Genomic DNA, 16,087 nt, shown 5'->3' with positions numbered 1-16,087 from the left:
GGAATTATGCTAAGCCAGCTGCAATAATGGCAGCTGATTTTTAAGAATGGGGATACAGATCCACGCGGTACCACAATGGACCTTTTAAGGACTAAGTGTGTCAATGATTTGGCAGCCGCTCTAACCTAACCTAACCTAACCTAAGCTGTTTGTATTCTTAGAAAACACCAATTATGAAATATATAGTAATGGTGTCACATGTGTTTAAAATTTAGTAAAAAGAAATTCATGGTCCTATCAGGTTGTCTCTTATTATGGATTCTTTTAAGAGATTTTTTGGAAATGATCCCCGTAAAAATGGATACACGCAACTTATTTATTGTAATTATTGCGGATCTGATACTCATTTCGAGAAGAACTGCTCCAAGAAACGCGATCAAGAGAATATTAATAAAACCTAGTATAACTTAAAAACATTATATAAGCAATTAGTAATAATATAATATATTAAAATTCATTCCGAATAAAATAAATTTTTTTAATAATTTACAATTATTTTACAATTATTTTACAATTATTATAACAATTTATACATCCTTTTACAATGCTTATTTGTGGACCCTCAGGATCGGGAAAAACAACCTTTTTAGAAAATCTAATCACCAAAAAGAATGATCTTTTTAATATTCCAATAGATCGAATTATTTGGTGTTATGCAGAGGAGAGTGCCAAGCCCAATTTCGAAAAGATAGAATATTTTAAAGGAGTCCCTGAAACAGTTGAAAATGAAACGAATGAACCAATTCTTTTAATATTGGATGACTTGATGATGGGAGCCTTTAATAAAAATGTGTGTGAGCTGTTTACAAAAGGATCACACAATAGGAATTTATCAGTAATAGTGGTAACTCAGAACATATTTCATAAATCTTCGCACACCAGAGATATTTCACTAAATACCAAATACATTGTTGCTTTCAAAAATCCTCGTGATAAGCTTCAATTTCAATGTTTAGCAAGACAAATTTACCCAGAAAACCCCACGGAGCTATTTAGAATATATAAAGAAGTAACGGAGCAACCTCACGGATATTTACTTATTGATCTCACTCAGGGCATTAACGATCTCTTAAGATTTAGATCTGACATTTTTAATTCAGAATATTCTGTGTGCTATTCAAATGAAAATGATTTACAAAAAGAGCCTAAATCGCTTGAAAGCGAACAAACATTTATTGTATGTGCTCAAAAAGGCCGACAATAGACTACGTAAGGCAATTATAAGCAATAGTAATAGTGACCTGGTAAAAACAATAATAGAGATTGTATTGAACACATTACAGGGAAACCATAAAGTTACTAAATCCCATCTTAATGCTCTAAAAAAGTATAAAAATGCATTGCGCTACCTTTCGTGCCCAAAGCGTACATTAAACTCTAAGAGAAAAGTCCTTATTCAAAAAGGGGGATTTCTACCGACTCTAATAACTTCATTGCTTTCTGGAATTTTTGGAAAACTATTAAAAAATGATTAAGAATAAACATAATTTAAGCAAAGTAATTTTAATGCATCCTAACAGCTATCAGAAATTGATAAACAATGATAGAGGAAATGAATTAATAAATATAAAATTTTTACCAATATTAAATAATAACAAAATAAGTGATTTCGATAAATGGATCAAAATTCGTCAAGAATTAAGTTACTATCAAAATAAAAAACGTAATAAATCATGGAATTTTCAAAATGAACAAAAAGCGAATCCTATTACAACCAAAACAATTGAATCCCAAACCACTGATTGGCTTGATATAAAACCCAGCACATCAAAATCAACATCAAAGTACGATCACTCACGTCCGGAAAAATTTGAGTTTCCCGATTTACCACCTGAAAGTGATAATGAGGATTTTAGTTCAAGTAAAAAAGAAAATGTTGTATCAGATAAACGAAAAGTGAGTGATACCTCTTTTTTAGATAGTGAAACAGATAAAAAGAAAATAGGATTAGAGAAACCAGTGCTCAAAGTGAAGCTTAATGAACGACAACGCAAATTCAAAGCAAAACTACAAAAATTGAAAACGGAAACTTTACCTTATCAAAATTTTAAATATGTAACAGGACGTGAAAGGTTAATGCGATCGGTTAGAACAAAAAATCCAGTACAAACTGGTAAAAATAAATTAAATTGGATTTCGTATCATTAACTTCCATAAAAATCAAATATGGGTTATTTAAATGAGATTTTTTTCACATTGTTAGGTAATGACTCAATGAATGTATTTCCTGACAACGTAAAGTGTGCATTTACAAACATTGTTAACATTCCAGAAGTTATGAACGATGATTGGGAAGTTGGTATTTCAGACATATATTTGAATAATTACATTAAATTACACCTAACCAAGATAAAAATGTCGTTGAAGAAACCGAGTTTGTTAGTCTTGTAAATGCTGAAACATTTAGGTATAAAAATGTATCCGTTCAAACGAATATTCCTGAAAATGGATTGATTTTTATTTACACTGACATAATAAAACCAAGGTCAGTAGGTAGTAAAAGACCGCGATGTCTTCGTGTAATGCATTATAATGGAAAGGAAAAAAACATTCAATTTAAAAATATTGAATATTACCCTTTGGACATATGGTCACCAAATGAAATCTCAATACTAATTACTGATTCCAATGGATATAAGGTACCATTTGAAACTTCAGCTGCTCCGATCTTCGTTACTCTTCACTTTAGAAGAAGGAGAAGGTCAGGACTATAAATAATGCATACCCAAATATTATTTATTTAGAACCAAAATAGTCATCATGGTGAAATCTTATCAGGATTATTATGTAAATCAGTGTGGTGGGGGCTTAAGCAACATCGGAAGTCTTTACATATCTCCGCATATAGTGCAACAAGGACGAGGAATCGGAAATTTTTTTAGCGGTCTTTTTAATTACATAAAACCACTTTTTCTTTCGGGCATAACTGCTATAAAAAATCAGGCTGCTGAGACTGGTAAGGCTGTAATCAATGAATTTGGGAGAAAGCCTTTAAGAAATATAATTCAAGAACAAAGTAAAATTGCTTTACAAAATCTTTCAAATAAAGCAATTGATAAAATTACCCGTTTTCAAAGTGGAAGTGGAAAAAGAAATAAAAGGCTAGGTAATAGGAAAAAACGACTTCATTATAAATCTAAACGACAACGTAAACATACCCAAACGCAACATAAAAAAAAAATCAACAAGAAAATTAAATATTAAAGATATTTTTTCTAAAGCAAAATGAGTACGCATATCGAATGTATGAAAAGTGAATTAGATTTGTTTGCGGCACACCCCACGCAAAGTTCTATTCTAAGAACTGAAGAAGTCTCATACAACCCAATTGCTTCTTTGGACGGTGCCTCTTCAATCGAATTTGTTTGCTTGGGAAATGGTGAAACGTATCGAGATTTATCAAGTGTTTATTTACGACTTGTTGTGCAACTTAAAAAAATGATAACAACAGCATTGAAGGAAATGCTGTTGGTGTTGTAAACAATATTCTACATTCAATATTTAAAAGTTCGTCAGTTTATTTAAATAATATACTGGTATCGCAAAGTGATAATAATTATCACTATAGAGCGTATTTGCAAACAATTTTAAACTATGAAAGTGACGCCTCTGAAAGTCACTTGGCCTCCCAAGGTTATTTTCCCAATTTTGGAAAAATAACAGCAGGGAAATATGTTTATCCGGACTCCGAATAGTAACAAGGTTGAGTTATTCGGAAAAGTTCATGGAGATATTTTCAATCAAACCAAACTGCTTGTTAACAATGTTGATTTAAGAATCAATTTCAATATTGAAAAAACAGCGTTTTATTTAATGGAAACTGGTACTGAATCAAATTTAAAGATACTTGAAGCACAACTTTTCATGAACCACATAACAGTTAACCCAAGCATTTTATTGGCTCATCACCATGTTTTACAAACAAAAAATGCTCTGTACCCATTCAACAAGGTTGAAGTCAAATCATTTACAATATATCCGGGCAACAATACACTGTCGATAGACAACGCAGTTATTGGTCAAATACCAAATTTTCTGGCCTTTTGTATGGTTAAAAACCGCTCATACTCAGGAAACCGAGCCTTAGACCCATTTCAATTTGAACATTTTAAAATTCAACGCTTTAACCTATTGGTTAATGGAGTTCAAGTTCCTTCCCAGGCTCTGGAGTTCGATTACTCGAACGCTGAAAAGGTTCAAAGCTCAAGAGGTTATAATATGCTTTTTAGATCATGTGGAATTAAACATTACGATCGTGGACTACAAATTACCAAGGAAATGTTTGATTCAAACAGTTTTATATTAGCCTTTGACTTAACTGCTGATCAATCAAATTCAACTATATGTTCAAATTTAATCAGTCAAGGTACTATAAGAATCGAAGGAAGATTTTCGGAACCACTTGCTGAAGCAGTTACTTGCTTGGTATACTGTGAATACGATTCAATGATTGATATTGATAAGCATAGAAATATTCGTACGCTCTTTTAAAATGAATACTTTACAAATTGAACATTTTCTTTCTAAGCATTCAAAGACAAAATCTACTTTTAAAGGAGTTTTTCCTTCGGATAGGTTACCAAAAACTATTTTAAAGTATCCCGCACTAATAATTGCGAATACCCACACTTCAGATCAACCTGGAACTCATTGGATTGCATTTTATTTTGATAGTCGTAGGTCGGCAGAATTTTTCGATTCATATGGTCAATATCCCCAGAAAAAAGAATTTTTAAAATTTTTAAAAACTAACGCTTATAAATTTTTTTTTAATAAGCAACAATTACAGGGATACTTTTCTAACACTTGCGGACATTATTGTATGCTGTACGGTCTTTTTAAAAGTAAAAAGAAAACCCTAAATTGTTTTTTAAGAAAATTCAAGAAAAACGACTATTCATTTAATGATAAATTAATAATAAAAATGTTTAAAAACTATTTTAAAAAATAAAAAACATATATATTTAAGTAAAATTAATTCGTTTTATTTATGGTTTTGGAGCAATACGTTTGTTTAACTTATAATATTTAATCATTAGACTAAGGGCTTCCTCTTTCAGTGCAGGCAGCATATGACACTGACATGTGTCTGGTCCAGATGAGGCATCATCGTCGCTCCAGGGACAAAGTTTATAATGGAATCCAAACATCGAATGGATCAACTCTTTTTCCTCTAAATCCTCCAAAGTAGCTTTTAGAAACTCCATCCTTTGTAGGTGTTGCTCGAAAAGCATGCCTTCAAATTGCATCAAGAATAGTTATATTTGTTGAGCGAACATTTTTAAGGAAACTATTTCTTTTTGAGACTGATTTAAGACTGTTGTTGGATTTAAAAACTCAGCTCTTTATATTGAAGAATCTTATTTACTTTACTTATTTACTGATAAAAATTCAATTTGAGCACAACTATATCTGTTCAGATCTTTTCCTTTATATACCATATGAGTTATTCCATTCTCATTTAATTTCCTAAATGGTGTGTTTGTAGAAAATTTGTTCACATAACTTTTAGGTAGAAATATCCAAACATCTTTATCGTCCTTATCAGTTAAATACAGAGCTATTTTAGTTCCATATGGTGTCTTTTTCAGCTTACATCCAGTGATCTTATACTCAAATCCAATACATAGATTTTCAATTTTTGTGTAGCCAATCACAGGCTTCACGTCATTTAAGGTCTCTAAGAAGTCCTATCAAATTCAACAAAATTAGGTGATAAAGTATTTACTTTTAATTTATATGCATACCATTTTTGATCAGCGTAAGATTGGATTCGTCGTGCACTAGTACCTAACTGTTGTATACTAATTCTTTAACCAGAAATTACATGGTCTTTTATACTTGTCAAAAACTATACATTTCTATCAATTCATGTGGAGTAAATGAGATAACAATAAGTCTTCATTATATGTACAAAAATACTTATTCAAACTATGTAATACTTGAGAATAAAGTCAGAAATACATATCAGTATGTCTATCTCTTTTTATATTTATATAAATCTTTCAATAGCGTTAAAATAAAGTTAGTATATATAACGTAAGAATTGTCCCTCAAATGCTATATAAGATACATTTTTTATAGAAAAGTCAGTTTATTTTTAAAAACATCGAAATGGTGAAGTACCATTGCGAGTTGTGTTCAGAAACAAAATCCTTTACTACTCGCAGCGGCCTAAAAGCGCACACCTTAAAAATACACAACTTCGCCTATCAGAAATCTAAATCCTCCTTTTATTATTGTTATTTCTGTCCTAAAGTACGGAAAATTTGGTTGCGATACGACTTTAATATGCATCGTCTATTGGTTCACAACGCAGAGCTAAAAAGTATTTGTAAGGCAAAGAAAAATTGTTCAATAAATAAAAAACAATTATAAGCCCTCAATTTTAAAATAGTTTTTACTTTATTTTTTCTTTATGCATCGTATATTTATAATTAAAAAATTAAGAATCTAGGTCAAATAAAACATCTAGTAATGCGTCGTCATCTCCATCATCCAGCAAAGTTAAATAATGGTTAGTCGGTGGCGGTTGAGGTCCCATAAGTTCTTCAAAGATGTGGTCGTCGTTAGGAAAAACCTCATCTTCTGGCCTGTATAGGTCGTCGTCCAATTGAAATTCCTGTGCACACTGAAATACATCTTCACCTTCTTCGTGTGTGATAAGGGATTCCAAGAAAGCCTGCGTAGTAGTGCCCAATGGAAACTGGCTCCACTCAAGAGACTCCAATCCTGGGTCCCTATTTTGGGTCGACGATGCAGCCGGTTGAAATACGCTTTGTAGAAGGCGATCAACCGAATCTTCTGCTTCGGAAACCTGCACAAGGTCCAGATCCGAGTTTTCGATTATTTCAAGATCAGAATCTTGCGTGGGTGGTAATTCCAGGTTGTCAATCTCAACCTCGTTTTCCGAATCGATAAATTCTACGGTTAGATCCATAGGTATGCAGTACTGAGGCATTTGAAGAACTGATCCTGAGCAATTTGAGTGGTGTCATTTTTATAGTCCAGAATGTTCACTTAACAGGTTGACATCTACAGGGAGTGCATACAGGCATGTTGTACTCCTAGAACCAATCCGATTGGTTCTCGAACATAAGGAGCAGCCCAATACCCCAGTAAAATGGTTATTAGAGGGAAAACGAACACAAGGATTGATAACAAGTTACCGGGGGGTGAACGTGGTGTAGGAGGGGTCTGGATGTAGGTAAATATCGAAGGTGTGCAACTTCGACATAGGTTAAGGAAAGGCAATCTCTGTGTAAGCAAGATATGAATGGTCAGTTAAGGTCGGGCCAGCATTGGCATAAAATGTCGCGATGCAACCATTCGAATTTCCTAAGCCTTAAGCTAAGAGTAGCTATTAAAAGCGGTTGCGGAGGTTTTTTAGGCGGTTTTAAATGTATTTTGTATGAGTTGTTTTTAATTGCAAGCGTATACTCATCCCATAATCAGTGCGTTTGGTATTCCACGGAACCCTCCCGTTTTATTGCATTTCAAATATTGTGACCCCTCGTTATCTTCTGAGAATGAGCAGGAGAAAGTGAACGTGCGTACCCACGAACCCGAATCTCACCCCCTACCCTCGAGTCCTTGCTCATGACTGCTTGTGCGCGAAGGTGTGAAATTTTAATTTTGTGAGTTTTGTTCAAAATGTGCAGTTTTTATTTTAGAACAGAGAAAATTATACCATTGGAAAGGGCTTGAAAAATGCTTATTCCGAAATTCAAAACTAATTAAAAAATGTTATTTCGAAAGAAAGGAGGTAATATGTAAAAAACACCGAAGCTATAATTTGATTCATATTATTTTCCCACCAATTTTACGATCGTTCCTATGGCAGCTATATGATATAGTCGTCCGATTTTGATAAATTTAAATTCAAAATTCAGAATGAATTCAAAAATGTTATTTCCAAGCGTAGGAGGTTATATGTTAAAAAACACCGAAGCTATAATTTGTTTCATATTATTTTCCCACCAATTTTACGATCTTTCCTCTGGCAGCTATATGATATAGTCTTCCGAATTTGATAAAATTTATTTCGAAATTCAAAACTAATTAAAAAATGTTATATGCAAGGAAAGGAGGTAATATGTAAAAAAACGCCAAAGATATAATTTTTTTACATTTTTTTTCCGATTATTTCTATGTTAGCTATAAGATATAGTTGTCCGATCCGGCTGGTTCCGACTTATATACTACCTGCAAAATATAGAAGACTTTTGGGAAAGTTTTAGCCCGATAGCTTTAAAACTGAGAGACTAGTTTGCGTGGAAACGGACGGACAGACGGACATGGCTAGATTGACTCGTCTAGTGATGCTGATCATGAATATATATACTTTGTGGGGTCGGAAACGTCCCTTTCACTGCGTTGCAAACTTCTGACTGAAATCATTATACTCTCTGCAAGGGTACAAAAATGTTATTTCCAAGCTTAGGAGGTTTTATGTTAAAAAACACCGAAGCTATAATTTGTTTCATATTATTTTCCCACCGATTTTACGATTGTTCCTATGGCAGCTAAATGATATAGTCGTCCGATTTTGATAACATTAAATTCAAAATTCAGAATTCAGAATAAATTAAAAAATGATATTTCCAAGCGTAGGAGGTTAAATGTTAAAAAACACCGAAGCTATAAATTGTTTCATATTATTTTCCCACCGATTTTACGATCGTTCCTATGGCAGCTATATGATATAGTCGTCCGATTTTGATAAATTAAAATTCGAAATTCAGAACTAATTAAAAAATGATATTTCCAAGCGTAGGAGGTTATATGTTAAAAAACACCGAAGCTATAATTTGTTTCATATTATTTTCCCACCGATTTTACGATTGTTCCTATGGCAGCTATATGATATAGTAGTCCGATTTTGATAAACTTAAATTCGAAATTCAGAACTAATAAAAAAATGTTATTGCCAAGGAAAGGAGGTTATATGTTAAAAAACACCGAAGCTATAATTTGTTTCATATTATTTTCCCACCGATTTTACGATTGTTCCTATGGCAGCTATATGATATAGTCTTCCGATTTTGATTCGAAATTCAAAACTAGTAAAAAAATGTTATTTCCAAGGAAAGGAGGTTATATGGTAAAAAACACCGAAGCTATAATTTGTTTCATATTATTTTCCCACCAATTTTACGATCTTTCATCTGGCAGCTATATGATATAGTATTCCGATTTTGATAAAATTTATTTCGAAATTCAAAACTATTAAAAAACATGTTATTTCCAAGGAAAGGAGGTAATATGTTAAAAACACCAAAGATATAATTTTTTTACATTTTTTTTCCGATTATTCCTATGTTAGCTATAAGATATAGTTGTCCGATCCGGCTGGTTCCGACTTATATACTACCTGCAAAATATAGAAGACTTTTGGGAAAGTTTTGTTTCATATTATTTTCCCACCGATTTTACGATTGTTCCTATGGCAGCTATATGATATAGTAGTCCGATTTTGATAAACTTAAATTCGAAATTCAGAACTAATAAAAAAATGTTATTGCCAAGGAAAGGAGGTTATATGTTAAAAAACACCGAAGCTATAATTTGATTCATATTATTTTCCCACCAATTTTACGATCGTTCCCATGGCAGTATATGATATAGTCGTCCGATTTTGATAAAATTAAATTCGAAATTCAGAACTAATTAAAAACTGTTATTTCCAAGCGTGAAGGTTATATGTTAAAAAACACCGAAGCTATAACTTGTTTTATATTATTTTCCAACCAATTTTACGATCGTTCCTATGGCAGCTATATGATATAGTCGTCCGATTTTGATAAAATTAAATTCGAAATTCAGGATGAATTCAAAAATGTTATTTCCAAGCGTAGGAGTTTATTTGTTAAGGAACACCGAAGCTATAATTTGTTTCATATTATTTTCCCACCAATTTTACGATCATTCTTATGGTAGCTATATGATATAGTCTTCCGATTTTGATAAAATTTAATTCGAAATTCAAAACTAATAAAGAAATGTTATTTCCAAGGAAAGGAGGTAATATATTAAAAAACACCAAAGATATAATTTTTTTACATTTTTTTTCCGATTATTCTTATGGGAGCTATAAGATATAGTTGTCCGATCCGGCTGGTTCCGACTTATATACTACCTGCAAAAGATATAAGACTTTTGGAAAAGTTTCAGCCCGATAGCTTTAAAACTGAGAGACTAGTTTGCGTAGAAACGGATGGAAAGACGGACAAGGCTAGATTGACTCGTCTAGTGATGCTGATCAATGTTATATGTACTTTATATGGTCGGGAACGTCTCCTTCACTGCGTTGCAAACTTCTGACTGAAATCATTATACTCTCTGCAAGGGTATAAAAATGTTATTTCCAAGCTTAGGAGGTTTTATGATAAAAAACACCGAAGCTATAATTTGTTTCATATTATCTTCCTACCAATATTCCGATTGTTCCTATGGCAGCTATATGATAAGTCGTCCGATTTTGATAAAATTAAATTCGAAATTCAGAATAAATTAAAAAATGTTATTTCCAAGCGTAGGAGGTTATATGTTAGAAAAACACCGAAGCTATAATTTGTTTCATATTATTTTCCAACCAATATTCCGATTGTTCCTATGGCAGCTGTCTGATATATTCGTCCGATTTTGATCAAATTAAATTCGAAACTCAGATTGAATTCAAAAATGTTATTTCCAAGCGTAGGAGATTATATGTTAAAAAACACCGAAGCTATAAATTGTTTCATATTATTTTCCCACCGATTTTACGATCGTTCCTATGGCAGCTATATGATACAGTCGTCCGATTTTGATAAATTTAAATTCGAAATTCAGAACTAATTAAAAAATGATATTTCCAAGCGTAGGAGGTTTCATGTTAAAAAACACCGAAGCTATATTTTGATTCATATTATTTTCCCAACAATTTTACGATCGTTCCCATGGCAGCTATATGATATAGTCGTCCGATTTTGATAAAATTAAATTCGAAATTCAGAACTCATTAAAAACTGTTATTTTCAAGCGTAGGAGTTTATATGTTAAGGAACACCGAAGCTATAATTTGTTTCATATTATTTTCCCACCAATTTTACGATCGTTCCTATGACAGCTACATGATATAGTCGTCCGATTTTGATCAAATTAAATTCGAAATTCAGAACTAATTAAAAACGGTTATTTCCAAGCGTAGGAGGTTATATGTTAAAAATCACCGAAGCTATAACTTGTTTCATATTATTTTCCTACCAATATTCCGATTGTTCCTATGGCAGCTATATGATATAGTCGTCCGATTTTGATAAAATTAAATTCGAAATTCAGAATGAATTAAAAAATGATATTTCCAAGCGTAGGAGGTTATATGTTAAAAAAAACACCGAAGCTATAATTTGTTTCATATTATTTTCCTACCAATATTCCGATTGTTCCTATGGCAGCTATATGATATAGTCGTCCGATTTTGATAAAATTAAATTCGAAATTCAGAATGAATTAAAGGAGGTTATATGTTAAAAAACACCGAAGCTATAATTTGATTCATATTATTTTCCCAACAATTTTACGATCGTTCCCATGGCAGCTATATGATATAGTCGTCCGATTTTGATACAATTAAATTCGAAATTCAGATTTAATTAAAAAATGTTATTTCCAAGCGTAGGAGGTTATATGTTAGAAAAACACCGAAGCTATAATTTGTTTCATATTATTTTCAGCAGCTGTCTGATATATTCGTCCGATTTTGATAAAATTAAATTCGAAACTCAGATTGAATTCAAAAATGTTATTTCCAAGCGTAGGAGATTATATGTTAAAAAACACCGAAGCTATAAATTGTTTCATATTATTTTCCCACCGATTTTACGATCGTTCCTATGGCAGCTATATGATACAGTCGTACGATTTTGATAAATTTAAATTCGAAATTCAGAATGAATTAAAAAATGATATTTCCAAGCGTAGGAGGTTATATGTTAAAAACCACCGAAGCTATAATTTGTCTCATTTTAATTTTCCACCAATTTTACGATCGTTCCTATGGCAGGTATATGATATAGTAATCCGACTTTGATAAAATTAAATTCGAAATTGAGAACTAATTAAAAATGTTATTTCCAAGCGTAGGAGGTTATATGTTAAGGAACACCGAAGCTATAATTAGTTTCATATTATTTTCCCACCAATTTTACGATCGTTCAGCTATGTGATATAGTCTTCCGAGTTTGATAAAATTTAATTCGAAATTCAAAACTACTAAAAAAATGTTTTTTCCAAGGAAAGGAGGTAATATGTTGAAAAACACCAAAAATATAATTTTTTTACATTTTTTTTTTCCGATTATTCCTATGGGAGCTATAAGATATAGTTGTCCGATCCGGCTGGTTCCGACTTATATACTACCTGCAAAATATAGAAGACTTTTGGAAAAGTTTCAGCCCGATAGCTTTAAAACTGAGAGACTAGTTTGCGTAGAAACGGACGGAAAGGCGGACTGACGGACATGGCTAGACTGACTCGTCTAGTGATGCTGATCAAGAATATATATACTTTATGGGGTCGGGAACGTCTCCTTCACTGCGTTGCAAACTTCTGACTGAAATCATTATACCCTCTGCAAGGGTATAAAAATGTTATTTCCAAGCTTGAAGGTTTTATGTTAAAAAACCCCGAAGCTATAATTTGTTTCATATTATGTGAGGATGCGTGAAACACACCCTCCACATTTCGCCACTTCTATTCTTTCCGCCACGAAGGCATACAATTGGAGATTACACCACGAAGGCCATTTATTTATAAGTTATAATATATAATATAATTATAATATAAGTCGTTACGCCACGAAGGCAATTTATTTAAGTTCAAACTAGAAGCTAAGCTTATCCGATTTAAATATTGCGCGCACCAGGGCTGGAAAAACCACCCAGTGTTGGTCAACCGAGGGCCAACAGCTGACAGTGCCGATAGCGATAGGCGGGAGGTTCGATAAGAAACTGTGTTGGGAAACGAAGAAACCCGGCAAGCCGGGCTTACAAGCGGCCGCAAGGGCGGAAGCTCGATCTCATTCTGGAATGGCAGCCAAGGCGATCAGACCTAGGAGCGGACTTCAACCCGGAGTGGTACAGCGGCACGAGCGTCGGCACGCCGGATCCAAGGAGTAAGTGGGACAGACAATAGCGATCAGACTGAGTGCGAGTAGGGGTAGTAGTAGTAGTACTAGCGAATAATAAAGACAAGAGAGAATGAGGAAGTATGTGTCCGTGTGGATTTGTGCATTTTTCGGGAACCCACGTGCAGTGATTTGTGCTGGTCGGGAATCGTGTTGCGCCAGAGAAGCTTACTCAGTGCAAACGACCACCCGATCGCCCACAAGGAGCATAGAAAAGGATCGCCTCTGGCCACCCTCTCCTGGGAACTCGCCCCAAATACGGTTTAAGTAGTCGCGAGCCACGTGCAGTGATCTGTGCCGGTCGGGAATCGTGTTGCGCCATAGAAGCTTACTCAGTGCAAACGACCACCCAATCGCCCACAAGGAGCATAGGAAAGGATCGCCTCTGGCCACCCTCTCCTGGGAACCCCGCCCCAAATACGGTTTAGGTAGTCGCGAGCCACGTGCAGTGATCTGTGCCGGTCGGGAATCGTGTTGCGCCAGAGAAGCTTACTCAGTGCAAACGACCACCCAATCGCCCACAAGGAGCATAGGAAAGGATCGCCTCTGGCCACCCTCTCCTGGGAACTCGCCCCAAATACGGTTTAAGTAGTCGCGAGCCACGTGCAGTGATCTGTGCCGGTCGGGAATCGTGTTGCGCCATAGAAGCTTACTCAGTGCAAACGACCACCCAATCGCCCACAAGGAGCATAGGAAAGGATCGCCTCTGGCCACCCTCTCCTGGGAACCCCGCCCCAAATACGGTTTAGGTAGTCGCGAGCCACGTGCAGTGATCTGTGCCGGTCGGGAATCGTGTTGCGCCAGAGAAGCTTACTCAGTGCAAACGACCACTCGATCGACCACAGGGAGCACAGGGAAGGGTCGCCTCCGGCCATCCTCCCCTCGGATCCCTACCCCCTACCCCAGTAGCTTGTGAGACGCACATGCAGGGGGAACGGCCACGCCGTCCAGTTTTGTTGGTATTTTCTCAGGGATCGGCTACGCCGCTCGTTTCGTTAGTATTTTCGCCGGGAGCAGCCCCGCCCTCCACTATACCTTTCGGGTGCCGTGTTGCGCTAGAGCTGCTTACTCGGTGCAACGCGGATACTCTGGCCTCCTTTCCCCACAAATTCCCGCGGCAACTCCCCGTCCAGTTTCGTCCCAATACTTTTCTACAAATTTAACTGTAGAGAACCCTGGCCGGACTGAGTTTTATCCCAGCCCATGAAAAAGGTCCTTACAGTTTGGCGCCCGAACAGGGACGAATAAGGACGACTAGATATCCTTTAGGAGAGTTGCGTTTTTACCACCAACCGCAAGGCCTAAAGACCCATGTCCAGTAGATGAGATTTAGGGAAAGATATGATACCACAGGAATAGTTAGAGTAGGGGATCCCGTAACGCTGCGCCCGCCAACGCCAACCCACTGCCGGAGCGCCACATAGCCACGTGGCCTCCCACGAAGCCGTCAAGCGCATACCGCGCCCCGAGCAGCGCCCACAGAGCGGCCCAGTAGCGCCCAGCGAGCGGCGTCAGTGCACCACCAGCGGCACCCACCCACGTGCCCACCAGGAGCACGCACAGCGCGACCACCGCGCCCTCAGCAGCGTCACCCGCGCCGCCAGCCGCGTTATCAGCAGCGCAGACCCAGCAGCGTCCCGCGCCGTGCAGTGCCACCCACGTGGCCATCAGGTGCCCACAGAGCGCCACCAGCAGCGCCAACAGCAGCGCCAACCGCGCCGGACACGTGGTCACCAGCCACACAACGAGCGTCACCAGGAGCTCGCAACGAGCGGCCCCGCGCCCTCAGCAGCGTTCAGCGCCCATCGAGCGTCATTTGCACCACCAGCTGCACCCACCGAGCGCCACCAGCAGCGACCTCAGCGGCATCCGCGCCCAACGCACAGCCCTACGAGCGGCTACCACCGAGCGCCATCAAGCAGGGCAACAGCAGTGCCAACCGAGCGCTCACCACACCGATCAGCGCTGCCGCGCGTCAGTCGCGCCACGGGAAGCGCCCACCCACGTGTTCATCAGGAGCGCCCAACGATCAGCGCCGCCGCTCACCAGCCGCGCTCACCGAGCGCCATCCGGAGCGCCAGCCTCAGCAGCGCCCACCGAGCGGCTTCCGCGCCCTCAGTAGCGTTCAGCGCCCATCAGCAGCGCCCAGCGAGCGGCGTTAGTGCCCAACAGGCGCCCTCAGCAGCGCCAACCGAGCGCCAATCACCGCGCCCACAGCAGCGTTGCCGCTCACCAGCCGCACTCACCGAGCGCCAACGGGAGCGCCAGCCGCAACCACATCGGTCAGCCACTGCCTCACGTAAGCAGCACCTGCCGTGCGCCCGCCGCATCACGCCCCTGGTAGCGCCCAGCGCCCAGTCACGCCACTAGGAGCGCTCACCGAGTGATCCCCAGCAGAGCCATCGGCAGCGCCACCGCGCGTATGCCCAGTGACTCGGGAAAGAAAACGTCAGAGGACGCAGAATCAAAGCCAGATCCGGCAGCTGCCGGACTGGAAGAGGACAGGTTTTTCACCGCATCCGGGGGTGATTCCACTACCGCAAACATGGGGGTCAGGTGGATCGCCTACCGCCGGAAGGACGAGCTGCAGGCTCTACTAAAAGAGTTTGGACTTGACCCGAACGGCCAAGTGGACGAACTACGACCACGATTGGCATCCTTCATCGGAGGAGGAGACCACAGCCCGGCTCTACGAGATCGCTTAGCCGCACTGGAGGCAATATACCCGGAAGCACCCACCCCGAGGACGTCCACCAGTCAGGCCACCTCACCGATGCCCGGAATCGAGGATCACACGTTTTCCGTGCCCTGCTTAGGGAACCTACGGAAAAGCCCTGGACGGGAGATACCGGCCGCCAACCCAGCCGCCCATCTTCCGCACAGCTCCATATCCGCGGCCGTGTTCGCCGAGAAATACGA

General features: G+C 38.0%; 1 protein-coding gene across 1 annotated transcript; it reads left to right on the top strand.

Moving 5' to 3' along the window:
* The first annotated feature begins 13,070 nt into the window (after window positions 1-13,070).
* LOC139354739 (serine/arginine repetitive matrix protein 5-like) lies at window positions 13,071-15,538 on the top strand. Its single transcript, XM_070998974.1, has 2 exons — window positions 13,071-13,156; window positions 14,593-15,538. The coding sequence occupies exons 1-2, from the start codon at window positions 13,071-13,073 to the stop codon at window positions 15,536-15,538; spliced, it is 1,032 nt and encodes a 343-aa protein (XP_070855075.1).
* Window positions 15,539-16,087: the final 549 nt, after the last annotated feature.

Source organism: Drosophila suzukii, unplaced genomic scaffold (assembly GCF_043229965.1).
Source record: "Drosophila suzukii unplaced genomic scaffold, CBGP_Dsuzu_IsoJpt1.0 scf_19, whole genome shotgun sequence".
NCBI classification, from domain to species: domain Eukaryota; kingdom Metazoa; phylum Arthropoda; class Insecta; order Diptera; family Drosophilidae; genus Drosophila; species Drosophila suzukii.
This window is presented reverse-complemented; position numbering and strand designations above follow the sequence as displayed.